The sequence below is a fragment of the Drosophila bipectinata genome, chromosome 3L (assembly GCF_030179905.1).
Source record: "Drosophila bipectinata strain 14024-0381.07 chromosome 3L, DbipHiC1v2, whole genome shotgun sequence".
Lineage (NCBI taxonomy): Eukaryota > Metazoa > Arthropoda > Insecta > Diptera > Drosophilidae > Drosophila > Drosophila bipectinata.
In genome coordinates this window covers 14,273,151-14,289,490 of record NC_091738.1, presented here as the reverse complement: position 1 = coordinate 14,289,490, position 16,340 = coordinate 14,273,151, and the positions used below count along the sequence as shown (strand labels likewise).

The 16,340-nt window shown below is 47.0% G+C and overlaps 2 protein-coding genes and 1 non-coding gene across 3 annotated transcripts; 1 reads left to right on the top strand and 2 right to left on the bottom strand.

Moving 5' to 3' along the window:
* Positions 1-371: 371 nt before the first annotated feature.
* LOC108133832 (sodium-coupled monocarboxylate transporter 1) lies at positions 372-3,036 on the top strand. The gene is made up of 6 exons (XM_017253912.3): positions 372-1,043; positions 1,109-1,270; positions 1,330-1,445; positions 1,505-1,864; positions 1,925-2,386; positions 2,450-3,036. The coding sequence occupies exons 1-6, from the start codon at positions 372-374 to the stop codon at positions 2,751-2,753; spliced, it is 2,076 nt and encodes a 691-aa protein (XP_017109401.2). The 3' UTR covers positions 2,754-3,036.
* On the bottom strand, positions 3,023-14,709 carry Dbx (homeobox protein Dbx). The gene is made up of 5 exons (XM_043213228.2): positions 14,058-14,709; positions 11,445-12,095; positions 11,028-11,132; positions 10,857-10,960; positions 3,023-3,995 (listed from the first exon to the last, which is right to left on the bottom strand). The coding sequence occupies exons 1-5, from the start codon at positions 14,611-14,613 to the stop codon at positions 3,216-3,218; spliced, it is 2,196 nt and encodes a 731-aa protein (XP_043069163.1). The 5' UTR covers positions 14,614-14,709; the 3' UTR covers positions 3,023-3,215.
* Positions 10,715-10,786, bottom strand: TRNAC-GCA (transfer RNA cysteine (anticodon GCA)). Its single transcript has one exon. It is a non-coding gene; the product is annotated as a tRNA-Cys (tRNA).
* Positions 14,710-16,340: the final 1,631 nt, after the last annotated feature.

The window sequence follows — 16,340 nt, the reverse complement described above, 5'->3', positions numbered from 1 at the left end:
TTACGCTCAAATGGAATTGTTTGTTTGAGGAAATAATGTATTTGTACTTGAACATGAGCCACTGGCCAATGGCCTCTCCTCCCACCGCATTCTGCCCCCCCATCGGATTCTGATCTCTTGGTTAATTAATTAATGGCTTCCAAAGATGACACCCAAGCTGACACCCACGATTTGGGGACTTTGTCGTGCCGCCTCGTTGCAATTTAAAAATTTCTTTTTTGGCGAACCTTGATCTTGCCATGATCTAAGCTATAATTTCGCTTTTCTCGTTTCAGTTTGAAGGCACTGTGCCGTGTGGAAAGTCGCGAGAAGAAAGCCTCTCCCATCGACTTCGTACTCAGTCCTCGAAGGAAGCAGTCTAAGGATCCAGGATGTTCGCCACGCAGGATACTATTCTCAAGCTGCTGACCCTGTGCGCCCTGGCACATTCTATTACGGCCCTTGCCCTGCAGCCGACTCCGGTGGCCGGATCGGCTCCTTTGGACCCCAGTCACAAGTACCTGATTGTGCGAGGGGAAACGCCGGTAGGATCGTCGGCTTCACAGGAGCATGTGGACTTTGACAACGCCGCCACCCTCCTGCTGCAGTCCTTCAGGGCCCAGCAGACTACCTCTCCAGATGGCCTGGAAGAGTGCAGTGCCCCCAGCCACAAGGCAACCTTTTCTGGCTATGATTACGTGATCCTGCTAGGGATGCTGGTCATTTCGCTGGGCATTGGCATCTTCTATGGGTTCTTCCAGAAGGGCGGCAGCTCCTCAAATGAGTTCCTGCTGGGCTCTGAGATGAGCATTTTCCCGGTGACCCTCAGCCTGACTACCAGCTTCATCACGGCTATAGAGCTGCTGGGAAATCCTTCGGAGATGTACTTCCAAGGCACTCAGTTCGTGCTGATAGTTATACCCATGGTCCTAGTGATTCCAGTGGCTGTGAAGATCTTCTACCCGATCTACTTCAAAATGGAACTGACCAGCTGTTACGAATACCTGGGAATACGATTTGGCAAAGAGATCAGGATCCTGGGAGCAGTGCTCTATGTTATACAGGTTTGTGGTTTACACATATATTGGTGGTTTTATAAAGCGAATTATGACCTCTCATCTCCCTTCAGATGTGCTTCTATACGGCTGTGGCTGTCCTGGCTCCTGCCATCGCTCTTTCGAAGGCTACAGGCCTGGACACCAAAATTGCTGTTGTCCTGATTTATGTGGTCTGCGTCTTCTACTCCTCCCAAGGTGGTATGAAGGCTGTGGTCATTGCTGACTCCTTCCAGGTAAGCTTCTTAATGGAAACCCTTTGGCATATGATTTGAGCTCTTGCATCTCTATACAGGCTGCTGTTCTGGCTGTATCCTTGGTGTTGATCGTAGGTCTGGGAAGCTTCTACAGCGGTAATCCCATACAGGTGTTCCAGACGGCTGCCGAACACAATCGCTTGGAGTTTTTCAAGTAAGTGAAAGGATTTCCCAGGATCTCTTAGGTTTTTAATAAATTTTGTCCTTGTTCAGCATGGATCCCAGTCCTACTACTCGTCACACCGTGTGGTCGGTGGTTATCGGTGGCTTCTTCTACTGGACATCCCTGTTTTGTACCAACCAGGCCTCTGTTCAGAAGTGTATGTCCTTGAAGTCCCTCCGGCTGGCCAAGATCGCACTGGGCTTCGCCATTATTGGACTCATTGTGGTTTTCCTTTTGAACTTCTACACCGGTCTGATGGTCTTTACCCACTACGCCGACTGTGATCCTCTGACAGCAGGACGCATTTCTGCCACGGATCAGCTCCTTCCCTACTATGTGATCAACACATACGAGCACATCTATTCTATCGCTGGAATCTTTGTGGCTGGAATCTTTGCCGCCAGCTTGGGGTATGCACTCATTTTCAATCATTGATAGAAGAGGTATTAATTGTGTCCTCTATCCTCCAGCACTGTGGCCTCCGCTTTGAACTCCCTATCTGCTGTGACTTGCGAGGATCTCCTGGTAAATGGCATGAACATCAAAATCTCCCCTGAAAAGGGAGCCACCTATGCCAAGTGGATGTCCCTGGGCTTCGGTATTGCCTCCTTCGGCCTGGTTTTTATTGTGGAGCACTTGGGCGGAGTTCTACAGGCTACTCTCACCTTGAACGGATTGATTGGCGGCGTCACCCTGGGACTCTTTGTCCTGGGCATCGCCTGCAAGCAGGCTAACACAAAGGGTGCCTTCTACGGCGGGCTGTTGTCCCTAGTCCTGGTGATCTTCGTGGGAGTAGTGGCCCAGATAGCCAGTGTGGAGCAACCCGCGCTTCCCACCTCCATTGAGCACTGCGATTGTCACGTCAATATGACAACCATAGCTGAAGACATTCTTACTGAACCCATGACCCTTGCAGAGGACGGCGGTTTTACGTAAGTTTTATTGTTTAATTTCGTTTATAAACTATGGTTGGTAACTAAGTACATTTCTTATAGCTCCTGGCCCATTTTCCGCCTCAGCTATATGTGGTATAGCATGATCGGATGCCTCCTCACCGTCTTCCTGGGCTGGCTCATCTCCCTGGTGATCGACTTCATCCAGAGGCGCAATGTCCTTAAGATCACCGGCAAGGGAATCGATAACCCCGCCGTTTCCGAGGAGGTCTTCAAGAGCGACTCCCAGGTTCAGTACACCACCTCCATCAGTGTGGCCACGGAGAGCACTACCGTGATGGATCCCAAAGACACGAAAACCGACACAGGCCACGTGAACCACGCCATACGCATCGATGATGAATAGAGCCCGACTATGAACAAAACGATGGGGCGGGAAGTGGCCTTCCCACCTAACTATTCCTTCTGTAACCTGTAACCTCCATGTACAAAGACCAGTCGCAATCCTAACTGTCCTAGCTTAGTCGAAAGAGTGATTTCTAGTTCGTAAGTCCAACGCCGAGGCTTTTCGGCACTCGACACAGTATTCTGTATACACAAACCACTTACTAATGTTACTACGAAATGAATTTATCCTTAAGCTCTACTTTAAGGCATTATACAAAAATAAAACCCATATATATTCCAAATCTGCTTGTAACGACCAATGCATTCCATTCCAGAGATTTTTCAATGAAGTTTATTTCGTTTGGGAATTTAAATTCGAAAAAATATCATACACATATTAAATACAATAATTTCAATGCCTTAATAGATTTACAATTTAAAACATTCTATTTATATTTACATGGAACAGCCGGCTCACGAATCACGTCACGCTGATCTCCTCGTCACTGTCCGAGTTGGAGTCGTCATAGTCGTCGTAGTAGAGCTTCATAAACTCTGACCCCGTCTGATGTTGCTGTTGTTGTTGCTGCTGCTGATGCTGCTGCTGTTGCTGCTGGTGGTGGTGATGCAGTTGCGCAGCAGCTGCTGCAGCGGCCAGCTCCACCTCCCGCATGGCACTAAAGTGCGGCGAGTGGTGCAGTTGCTGCTGGAGCTGCTCGAACCGGCGCTGCTTGGCCTCCTGGATGCTGCTCTCCAGCTTGAACTTAAGATCGGCGGCCACCAGCTGCTTCTGCATCTCCGCGTTAATCTTGGCCTGGAACTCGGCGGCTGCCGCTGGAGGCGATGAGGCAGCATTGGCAACTGTTCCAGGACCTGCTCCAGGAGTGGGCGTCACGGCCGCCGACTGATCACCCATTTTCAGAGAGGTTAGGAGCGGAGGCGGTGAGCTGATTTGCATTCCGTAGCCCTGGCTGGGGGAGCTCCTGCTGCTGGCGGATTGCGGGGACTTGGGGGTGATGGCCGCCGCTGGGGGCTCGTCCTTGGCCACTGCCCCCATCGGCGGAGGCGAGGCACTGCCATTGGGTGAGAGCAGGCTGGGCGAGATTGGGGTTAGCGGGCGATCGCACTTGGCGTCGGACAAGTCGGGGTTCGGGTTATTTTTGTTGGGAAGCGTCTGGTCGCGGGATCCGCCACTGGCGAGAAGCTCCCGCTCCTTGGAGTTCCGCCACTTCATGCGACGGTTTTGAAACCAAATTTTCACCTGCGAATGAAGGAAGAAATGGGGATTATTCAAAAGTATTCAGAGTGAGATGGGTAAATTGAGACTGTCCATCTGCAGATGGAAGTCTGTCCGCCGCAGATATGGACCCACAGCAGGCGGACAGCCCAGGACATAGTTCAGCAACTTTTCATGGCCAGCGGATGCTCCTCTCCTTCCACTGACCCCCCCAGTTGGAAGCTGGAACTTTTGCGTCCTAGCCAAACAAAACTTTTCTGTGGCAAATTGAATCTCCCATGAGCCCACTTGGCCGGACGTGTGTGTGGGCGTGGCCTTGGGTGCGGCAAAAGTTTGAACTGCAATGCCAGCGCCAGACGCCGGGCATATCCATAATAAATGCAAATTAGAGACATTTCCCAAAAGCGGCAACAAATTGATTAGGGATGCACAGTGGCTGTGGATGGTAAATCTATTAAGCTAAGAAGGTCTTGAAGCTTTGAGTCCTTTTCAATAAAGTGTTAGATTAAAATTAAGGATATTTCTATGCGATGCTATGAAAGCTTAGAGTCTTTAATATGTTCTAAATAAATCCTGGATTCCTTCCACTGTGCTGGTCGCCAAACTTGGTCCCGCAAAAATTCTGTAACTCCTCTATCTCACGTACTGTCCTGCCCCCTCTTCCTTGATCCTGGTGGCTGCATTTGACAGGAAAGCAGGGCCGAGACACTTGAAGCAGATTGCAGGACTCGCCTGTCCGGGCAGGACTAGGCAGCATCCTTGCCCCACCTCTTCATGGGCTGTTTTTGAGTTATTGTACGCGGCCCAGGCGCAGGACCTGCCCCGGTTGTCTCTCCCTTGTTGTTTGCGAAGCCTGTGCATGCCTATGACACAGCAGGACATTCGCACTTTGTAGCAAAGCCAAACAATTTGCAACAATTTATGGGCGACCCCCACCCCGGTGGTAATTAGATTGTGACTTGATGTGAAATTTAAAGCAAATTGATGCGTGAAATTGGGGGAGGCAGCCCACACCCCACGGGAATCGAAATCCGCTCTAATCTGCGGCGCTTATAAATAAATAAATAAGTAAACAACGGCCACAAAAAGCTGCTGACATGTTAAACAAGCGATTAACCGCAGAAATTTCTTAGTATTTTCTTCCTCGTGCCACCCCTTGTGGCACGTGCCTCCTTTTTCGGTTTGCTGTTTCGCTTACTTCCGGTCATTGAGTTTTCCGCGTCTGCCCTTCGGATTTCCACCACACCCCGACTCCAACCCGAACCCCAACCCCAATCCCCAGGCCAATTGAAATAATAAGCTCAGGCGGCGATAAGATTAATGATTATGGGTCCGGCCCAAAGCCAGTCTCTTTTTGGGGGGAAAGGAGTCGGAAGTTGGAACCACCGAGCCACCGTCGTCATCGTCGCCGTCGTCTGTTTTTGATGGAAATTAATTATAAAGCCTGCAGTTTAGTGCGCCAAGGCGAGGCCTCCTCAAAGCCGGACACTTTCCGACCAAAGTTCTGATTCAAACTCTTTTGGAAAGAAAATTACTAAAGTAGTGGATACTGCCTGTTCCAATTAATCTATTCCGGATCACAATTACTAAGCTGGCTAACGGAAATACCTCAATAAACAACTCGTTTTGGGTTGTTATTCAAACATGAACTGCAATCGACAGACTCCGGAACGAGTTTAGTTCGGATGTGTTAGTCCGGCTTGTTAACAAATATTGGCCATGTAACGCTAGTTGCCCCACCCCCCATCACCCGGAGCCAGAACATATAATTATTGTCTAACACAAAAATATTCGTTTTATTTTTCGCTGGCCAAACAATAATTTAATTTATGCAAACATTTGTTTTGGCGGAAAAAGCTTAAATTCAATATTCGTGAATACAAATTAGCAGAGTGTCGTAAATATTTTTGTTTTTTGAAATAAGTCAGTTATTCCTATGCATAGAGACATAAAGGCATTAAAGTTATAATGCAATTATTTCTCGCCCAATGGAGTTGAAGAATTCCCTTTAATTTGTAACTCTAGCCCTACAACATCCTCGCCAAAATGAAGTCCTTAAGCACTCACAGCTCCTTTTCGCAGCTAAACGGTGGCCACTTTGTTAAGGACCCAGTCGTATTACGATCCCTTAACAAAGTCCAGCCCATTCCATTGATAGTAAGCCGAAACGATAAGTAACATATTTTTCTGACACGCTGCCAGCATAACGCGCATGGAATTTGTTTGAAGTTTTTATAAACCACCCAGAAGTCAGTGGGGTGGGTTGGGATGGCTACAAATTGCTCCGGGCTTTCCCTCGGCTTCCTTTATTTTTTTTTTTTTTTGCCGAAAATTGACTTTGGCAATGAGCACAAGCTGTTGTTTGTGGGGGAGGAGTCCCGCAGACCGAGTTCTGACAATCTCGTCCGGGGCAACATATGTTAACTAATGAGGCTGGAATACGGGGGTGTGTGGCGGATACCCGGACTGGGTGGCCTGTCAACCCATTTCGAGTGCCGGAGTGCCATTCGATATGCTGCGTAATAGCGTATTAAATAGTCTGCTACTATTTGCCAAAGTCATTCCAGCAGCAGTTGGCAGTGCGTTTTGGGTTACCCTGGCCACAGTCCATTTCTCCATGGTCCACTTCCTGTGTCGGAAGCCCCATCCACCCATTTTTGCGGTTATTGTTTTAGGCAATGCAGGGTGGAGCGGAGAAGTGTTTGCAAAATACTTAGGCTTGTGGCCGGGCGAGCATTTATTTAGCAATTTGTCAAAAATTTATTTTGTAACCAAAGCTGCAAATGATGGTTTTTAATGTTTTTCAATCGTTCTGCTGACGGGGGTTGGCCAATTTTTGCCGGCGAACTGAATTGAAATGTGAGTTATGGGCTTAAGTGTCCTTTGATTCGAGAAAGTTTTAAGCTGAAACATGACGATATCATTCCCTTGTAAAACGACACAGAGTAATATGGTTGTTGTAATATGATAAATAATTACAAAAATATTGAAAAAATGTTCACAAAAACTGTATGAAATTTTTAAAAACATTTAAAATTGCATAGTTTTTTCCTCACTAGCAATGCCTTTTCAAATCCACCCATAAAATGGCATAACAAGACCCATAAAAAATAAATCAAACTCAACAAAGGCCACAATCCCTCAAAGGACTTCAGTCTGCAGATTATCTATCATTCAGTTCGGTTTAAAGCCAGGACGAAAAAGAAATCGAAATCGCAGCCAAAATAAAAACAAGAGTGGAACCCCGACTCCGTCCTTCGACGGAAGTACAAAGGCGAGGCAGACGGAATTGAAAATAAAAATATTTATAACGTGAAAATGCCAAGAGTACTGGAAAAAAAAGGAGACACATGATGGGTGGTGGGGGTGCCACAGTTCCACAGTTGATTGCCGGGCGTTGGCGGGAATTTCCTTTATTCGTGCGGCGCGATTTTATTTTTTGTCGACTCCCCCATTTTCCACAAATCAAAAACAGACGAATTTGTTTTGGACATGACACTTAAAAAGTTGCTGGGCGAAAGCGAGAGGGCGAGTCGGCCAGACACGTGTGCTGTGTGTGTGTGTGTGTTTGTGCGGGGTTGGTATATCCTGGATATCCTGTTGTTCAAACCTAGTCCTCTGCACTGTTCCTTGAGCTTTGTGTATTGATTTAAAAATGCAAATCACATTTGGCCTCAAGATGTTTTCATTTCCGCTCTTTTTGGGAATCTGGCTTATGAATTTGGCAGCCGCCCGCGGTGGCCCTTTTCCCCTTTGCCTTCCATCTCCACCCCCTCGGATTTCCCAGCCTCGAGTGTCATTAATGGCAATTAAATTTATAGCGAGCGGATTATAAGGCTGGTAGCTGTCAGATGCAGTCACCTACTCAGAAAGGGCGCGACTGATGGGAAAAGTGTGCGAGTTTTCTGATGCAAAACATGCTAAAAGATATACAGGCCATAGACCATAGGAACACATGAAAACCCATTAGTCTCTTATTACCAAATAACTCTGCAGACGTGACTTGCATTGCAGAGAACCCCATACCTCTTCATAGAAATCGCCCATAAATCGCGGTGGCTGCAATAAACGCACGCGGTTTTGAGGCCTGGCGATTTTTCGAGTGCGTTTGTAAAAATCGCAATAAACGTTGCAATGAACAACACTCGAAATGATGAATCACCTGAGCGGCATCATCAATGCAACGTTGGCCAACCACAAGGCACGCGTCGCCGGACAATGGCCGAAAGCCCGGGCCACCCCCCTCCTCGTCCCACTCGGTTGCACTGGCCACTGCACTGGGCCAATATTTATGGCCCAGCCCGGGGAAGTGGGCTGCTGCAAAATGAACAACAAACGGCCGCAAAAAAGTGCAGCTGCGCCGAGGACGGGAGGCTCTTAAATCATATTGCATACAACTAGGCGCAGTGCAATGCCCCCCCACTACCACACACCCTCAATCGAGCTCACAGTCACACATACACTCAACCTGTGTCACTCGAGTGTGAATAACCGCACTTGTTCATCGCCCTCTCCACATCGCAATATATTCCACAGCCCACATCCCCAATCCTTCTCGTTAATGGAGCTCTCGGCCCGGTGTCGCCATCGCCGCCGGCTGGTCAACACTTTGTCCCGAGTCCTGAGTCCTTTGTCCGGCGTCGTTTGTCCTGTTCGGACCCTGGCATAGCCACCGCAAGCTGAGCACCCGCTGCGATTTGATTGCGAATTTTTCTGACATTTTTTCACAATTTTTTTCCTTGGTTGCAGGACTCTCTTGGCTTGGCTTTTGTTTTTGTCGCCGTCGACATTTTCACAAACTGCATTTGATGGATGCTTCAAAGCTTACCCTTCAAGAATTTCTAACTGAAGTGGAGGCAATAATCATAAAATAATAGTTTGCTTTCTATATAAAGAGTGGTTCTTGGTGGAATAAAAAAAGAAACACGTATTTTGTACAGTCTTTGAACTTATAAATTCTGAAACTGCCACAGGACGATCAGGACATTATTGGATCATTAGTGTGTAAGTGATCGATCGACCGAATGGGTCAGAAAAAGGGCGTGACATGAGCAATGAGTTGATGAATTCATGTCCTGCCCGGCAACTGGACACGCTTATTGTGCGATTATGAAATTTTTATGAATCATATGCGGCTGAGAAATTCCCAACAGAACAAAAAAAGAACTGCACTAATTTGGCGTGACATTGTCAGTCGTCAGCACCCATCATCATCATCATCATTTGGCGATGGCAGCCGGCGGGGTTGACTCTACAGTCGGAACTCAGGACCCGGGTGGCGACAACTGCGAAGCCGTGATTGAGTTGTGATCGATTACATTTTGACAAGACCGAATTGGCTACGCAAATTTTTCAGCCCTGTGTGAGACTGCCCTTCCGTTGTTTTCTTTTTTTTCAGAGTTTTACAAAAATTAATTTAATTATTGCATGACTCAGGGTGTCCAGGACTCAGGGAAGAGGGCGCCCGACTGATGCTGAACTTTCGCAATCAATGGAAGCCGGCATGAATTTCTTATAGCTCGTTATAATTTCATTATACCTCCACGGCAGCTCAGCTCGTCGCCTCGACCTCTGGGTCGGTTTATGTACATATTTATCGGAATATATAGCCCAGAACTCGTCCGGAGGAGGATATGTATAGCCAGTCCAAGACGAAGCGACTGCGCATTTCAAGGAGAGACCGCCTCCGTCTCGCCCATTCCGGATGCCCTCCCCTCCGCCATTTTCCGTGCGCAGCCATTGCCGGAGAGCTTTCAGGGCGGAGTTTTGTTCCCCCATTGTTGGCTTTTGTTTCGCCTTTTTTCGTACCTTCTGCTACCCGTCGCCTTTTGTTGTCTGCTTATTAAAGCTGATGCGAAAAGTTTCCCGAAAACATCATTTTCGTAAGCGGTTAAATATATGTATGCGTATTTTAATAATGGCATAATTTAAGGCTGATTAAGCTTATTGATTTTTTTTGCAGAGATTGCTATCGAATAGCTTCACCACATACCCGGAGTTTGGTGGGAAAACTTTGTGGGGTAATTTCGTAGCTGTGAAATTAGTTTATAATAGCTATAAGCGATATTTTGCACATTTAGGACACAAGGTACCCCTTTTGTCAAAAAAGGTTCATTGGTTTATGTGTTATGCAGCTTTATGTATGCTCAAGCATATATTAAATTTATTTAAGTAATACAATAATGAGGAATAGGAGTAGCAATTAGTACAGGGGGCTATTAATATGAAGGGGGGAATTGATGAATCGCCGTGATTGAAGTTCGATCTTCATGGGCTCACTATTGAGTGAAGACTGATTTCAATAAACGAGATCGCTGCGTAAGAGAATGCAGTCGCATAGATACGCAGCAAAAAACAAAACGACCAGAGCTTTAACTCAGAAAAAAACCATTATTTTTTCTATTATGGTATAATCATGAGAGCAGACATCCTCCACACATTTGCTTTTTGGAGCTAAAACCAAAGTCCCAATTCCATGTGGGAGTGTAGCTCAGATTGTAGAGCGTTCGATTAGTTTCGGAAGGTCCCCGGTTCAACTCCGGGTGCTCCCTTTTTAATAATCTTTTTTAATAAATCGAAAAACAATGGATAATTTTTGAAAAATATTGTAAATAGTATTTTGAGTAGTCTAAATAGTATTATTAAAATATTTTTAAACCTAAATATTCTTAACAAAAAAAGACATAAATAATAAATAAAACCACATATTTCGCTAAAAAAAATAACAAAAAAGTTACTTATCCAGGGGGCACCCGGATTTGAACCAGGGACCTCTCGATCTGCAGTCGAATGCTCTACCCCTGAGCTATACCCCCAGATATATGTTTTCTCCCAAACGGCCAGCCTTTCTGTACTACTTTTTCCATAAGGAAAAGGAAGACTCACCTGAGAATCCTTCAGGCCCAACCGCTCGGCCAGCTTCTTCCGATCCGGCTTGCTGATGTACTTCTGCTGCTGGAATCTCTTTTCCAGCCCCTTCCGCTGCGAGTCTGTGAATGGAGAGCCACAATTAAATTAATCCACTCTGGAGTGGGTCATGGCTCCCTTGCCACGTACCTGAGAAGACGGCTCGTCGCATCATACCACGGCGGGGCTTGCCACGAGTCGAGTGGGCCCAGGGAAATCCTTGGCCAGGAGGCAGGGGGAACACTTGGGCGCCAACTGCAATGTATGCAACAAGGAGATGGGGAGAGGAAATGCATTAGACCGAAACACTTGTTAATGGGCGCCACAGGGAGCGGGCTTGCGGATTTGGATGGGGACGTGTCATATTCGGAAAGCAATTAAAGTCAATCCACTTAAAAAAAAAAAACTGTGGTTTTCTAAAAATAAGGCTAATAAAGTTATTAAATTTTCTACCATCAAAAAACGATAAGAAAATTTATAAAAAGTTGGTTTACTTTTGAAAAGTATTTTTTTGAGTATTTCTAGAAGGGACAAGGCCCTAGTTGCATCGTCCTGGCAGACTCTTACCACTCATGTAGGGATTCCGGCAGTGCGCCAGCAGCGAATGGAGGTGCGGGTGGTTAAGGGTGTGCGGCAGGAAGGGCGTGGGGCGACTGGGCATCGGTTTCGCAATCACCGGAGGCGGAGGAGGTGGCGGCGGAGTGGGCGTTGGATGTCCTGGCCCTCCCGGCAGCTGCTGCTGCTGGTGCTGCTTGTCTTGCGTTAATCTTCGATTGGCGTTGTCCTCGTCCGCACTGCCCATCTCATGCGGTCGACCGTCCTGGCCAGGATTCCCGGTATTGCCATTGGCACTGTGATTGTTGTCGCTATCACTAATTGTGCTGCCAGGTGACGACGACGAGGATGCGGTTTGTGGTTGACAACTATTACCGGGATGCTGCTGCTGTTGCTGGTGCTGGTGGTGTTGCTGCTGATGCGGCGGCAGTTGATGCGTTAGAAATGCGGGATGTGGGAAGTGGGCATGGCCCGGACCGGGATGATGGTGATGCGGATGATGGTGCGGATGAGGATGTCCTGCCACTGCCACTGGCAACTGTTGGTGTTGCTGGTGTGGATGCTGCTGCTGCTGATGCTGATGGTGTTGCTGATACTGATGCGAGTGCTGTTGCATAAAGTTTTGTTGTAGATAAGGCCATATATGCTGTGGTTGTATGAATTCTGTAAAAGCCAAGAGCGGGAAGCCGTTAGTGGTAATTGGTTGACACAAATGGCATACAATTTGTCAATGTCATGGAAGGATGTGTGATTTAAAAAAAGCTATTGAGTTGTCGTATACGAGTTATATAAAATATAAACGTTATAAAAAGTACCTAAATAGCCTTATCAATCTGAAACTTAAACGAAAGCCCACATCCCTCAATATCTTTTAAACAAAAAGGACTTTAATCCACGAAGAGTGTTATTTGCCATCTTGGCAACTTCCAGACAGGACGCATCATCACCCTCAAGGATCCTTAAGGAACACAAGCGCTGACAATGAAATCGGAAATCTGCTTTGAAGTGTCAGTGTGAAGTTGGCTTAATTAAACCCGGCTAACATGACTCTGAGCCAAACCACCCGCCCACACACACTCCCAGAGATACAAGCTCGCACCTTGAGAGCAAAGTTTGGCGCCTTTGATTCTGATTCAGACCAGGATCCGGGGGTTGATCTGACGCTGGGGCTGAATTTCATTTTCTAATTAAACACCCCCAAAGCCAGCAGCCGCCGCCATAAATGGCCCCCCTCTCCCACGCACAATGTGACAGGCTGGCAGACGCTGCAGGATATGCTTTTGCAGGATATGATTTTAATTCGATTAGAGAACTGAAACAATTAACGTATTAACGCCTCTTTAGTTTTGGCAGTCTGTGCGGTGTGTGCGTTCAATTTGATGCTTTCGCCTCTTGTGGCTACCAACTTTTTGCCTGGCGACCCCCGAAAATTTCCATTTCCCATTTGCCACATCCCGGGAGCCTCCATGCATGGAATTTTCCACATGTACGCAGTATATGGTGCGGTGTGGCATGGAGCATGTGTGCCTAATGAGCGCACAAATTAAGTTATAATTGTTTGCTTTGTTTGTTTGGTTTGGCGGCGGTTTGCCGACTGTTCTGGCTGAAAGTTTTTGGCCCTATTGGTTTATGGCCCGGCAAAAAAGTTAATTTGTGGCTTACTTATGTGCAAATCGTAGCCTCATCCGATGCCAAATCGGTCTCAGGACCATTGATTGGCAACGGATGGTAATTAGGGGGCAGGCAGTTGCAAATTATAAGTAAAAGGAGAACCCATTAAATGAAATAGTTTTCGGAAAGGAAGGATATAAAAGGAACTATCTTTTTTAATAAAATATATTGCCTTTTTTGTCGCCCATTTGGCACGCGTGTGTGATAAAAAAAAATGGCATGATTTAACCCCAAAAAGATACCAAATAAAATCGCATAAAAAACGGACATAAAACAGAGTAAATCACAGGACCTGCCCCCTCATTATTATGGACAATTGAAATCCCACAAAGCATTTAACTTATCGCCATAGAGAGGATAAAAAAGGACAAATCCAAAGCTGTTACATTGACTGATGGCCAATTGGTTCCGCCTACTTTTTCGGTCCCACACCAGAGATACAATTCATATATTTTTATGTCCTCATCCCCTGCAGGACTACTAGCACGCGGATGCTCCGGAACTGGTTATGCGGCTTTGTTTCCTAGGGCCCGGGCTCTGGCTCAATAATTTAAACATGATTAGGTCTGGTTGTGTTTTTACAGCCTGCCAGCTCAGCGAAGCAACGCCCCGAGGGCTTATGGAAACCGAGGGCCAGCACAAAGGATTCGCGGCGTAAAAAACTAAGGCGACTGCAAAGGTCCTTCCCTCTCGAGGAGACTGCGCAACTTTTATTCGGCCAGATTGTTATTCTTTGGGCTTTCCATATTGCAATTGTATTTTGTTTATGTTTGGCATTAGCCATGGCAAATTAATTGCCAAGCCTTTTAATGGCATCCTTGGAGAGGAACCTAATCAGAGGACACCCTTTTTGGGACTTTAATAAGAGAGGTTTACTGATAAGCCTGGCTACAAATCCTTAACTATTTAGGACAAGGATACAAGTCCTCACACTTGAATTTAATATTAATTTACCATTCCTAACTCGAACTCCTTCCCGTGTGTCGCCTAGGATGGCGCTGACACTGAACTTCAGTATGGGCTTGGTATTATTATCCTTGAGGATGGTGGTGCCCACTGCTGGGCCGTTTGACTCCTTGGGCTCCACCTTGGGCAATTTGATTGCCGCCGGCTCATCCACATCGGCCATATCGTCCTCCAGGTCGTCCTCCTCCATGTCAAGGTGCGGTTCCTCTTCGACACTGCCCATATCGGCCACAATCTCGTCCGCGGAGGAGTCGTCGTCTTCGTCCACCTCGTCAATGCTGTCCACACTCTCTGCGCGAATATCACGGCACTTATCACACTTGTAGCCGCGCAACTTGGAGCAACTGCAGCCGCTGCAGTTTCGTCCCACAGGACTCCGTTCTTCCGCGGACGAGGACTCCTTGGCATGCGGATCCACAGAGTCCCCGGATGGCGGGCGACGCGACGAGGACAGGAGCATCTCGCTCAGGCTGGACTTCAGCTGGCTCTCCGTGAAGGTCTGCTGGGCGTGCAGGAGACTGTCCACGAGGAAGGCCGTAGACATTACGATACGGTCGGCGCGCACACTAAGTTATTCGTATTTTGCGTCAATTCCGTGGATTATCCCGCAATTGGTCGCGTTCGCGTCGAATGCTCAAATCGAACTGAACGTGGTCCTGGCAGGCGCAGCATCAGGATCCTGGAGGCAGCATCCACACGGGAAGCATATCAGGGGTTGCTCGGCGGTGGTTGGTCCGATTCTCCTGCCCAGTGGCTGCCGTTTATGTGGCACGTGATTGCCAGGACGAGCCCTTATGTACTCGGCGCTCTCTCTTTCGCTCTCCCGCCACTAGGCCACCTTCTCCCTCTGTCTCTCTCCCACAAGAAAGTCCTGTGTCCTGCTTAGCCTTTGCCTGGTTGTTATTGTTGGGCGCTTTTTATTTGATTTTATTTGTGTGAAAACAATAAAAATTTAATTTTCTTGTTTTGTTGGCTTTGCCACTCGCTGCCTTGAACTGAGGCGCACATCAAAAATTTCCATGGTCCTGTGTGCTTATTAGACGGAGGTACAGTGGGTCAAAATAAAAAGGACTTTGTAAAAATAATATTAATACATTGCAATTTATGTTTTATGATTTGAGAGGTTTAACAGAGTTTATTGTTTCAGAAGCTTTATTTCATTTATCCTTATCCTTTGTAAAATAATATACTTTTAGAATATATTGTTGAGGTCCTAATTTCCAGGACCTAGGACTGTCATAGCACCCGGCCTCCAACTTCTACTTTTCAATTTGTTCGCGCAATTTGTTGCAGGCATCAGCGGCAAACTCGAAAAAATGAGAAATCTGCGGCCAGGACGAAGGAGTCAGTAGATTAACTTTTATTATGACCGCAAATTAGTTGTCCTCGTCGCCGTTGATGACGACAATCGAGTTTATCGACAATGATGACTTATTTACTTTTGGGTCGGAAGGCGAGTAGCTACGAACATTGCTGAGCAGCGGTTATGTAAGCTTAGCAGCTAGATAAGGACTCCGGGTGGCGGGATGCTCGAGTGTCCTTCTGCCAGGCAAGAGAGAGAGAGAGAGCGAAAGAGAGAGCTGCTACCCTTGTTGTAGAAAAGAGCAAGTGGTGCGGGTTCCCTCCCTGCCAGAGGGGCGTGGCCTGGCGTTCGAATTGGATTCCCATCAGGACACAAAGAGGTGGAGAAGTGCTCTCGACAATGGGAGCAAGTATAAGGATAACAAAAGCCAGCACTGCTCTTGCTCTGGCTCTGCCCGATTGTTTTGCGCTGCCATTTGTGGCTTTTTGCTTTCATATGGAGCACGCCTCAAAGGATTACCCCCATATCCTTGTATCCTCGTGTCCTGGTTGCCTTTCTGCTTTCTTCCGCTGCCAGCGAGTACATAAAACATGCTCATATAAGCGTATAAATATGTGATAATAATGATTAAAAGTTCTCATCATGCCATCATCATTTATGCAAAGGATTTCTGTCCTCGCTGTGTGTGTGTGTGTGTGTGTGTGTGTGTGTGGAGAGTCCTTACATTTTTATTTGGCACCGACACACACTGGGTATTTTCCATTTTCTGCAACTCGCAGCTTTCCTTTGTTGGCCTGGAGAATGGCTCCGCCCGGAGGGCGCTCCATCCCGTTGTGTCACTATCTTCAGCCATAATATGAGGACAATTATTTGATAAGTGGGTTGAATTGCACCAGCTTTTTCCTCTAATTTTCCCTCTGAGTTTCCAGCTACTGCTTGGATTCCATCTGGCATTGTCATAGCTTCGC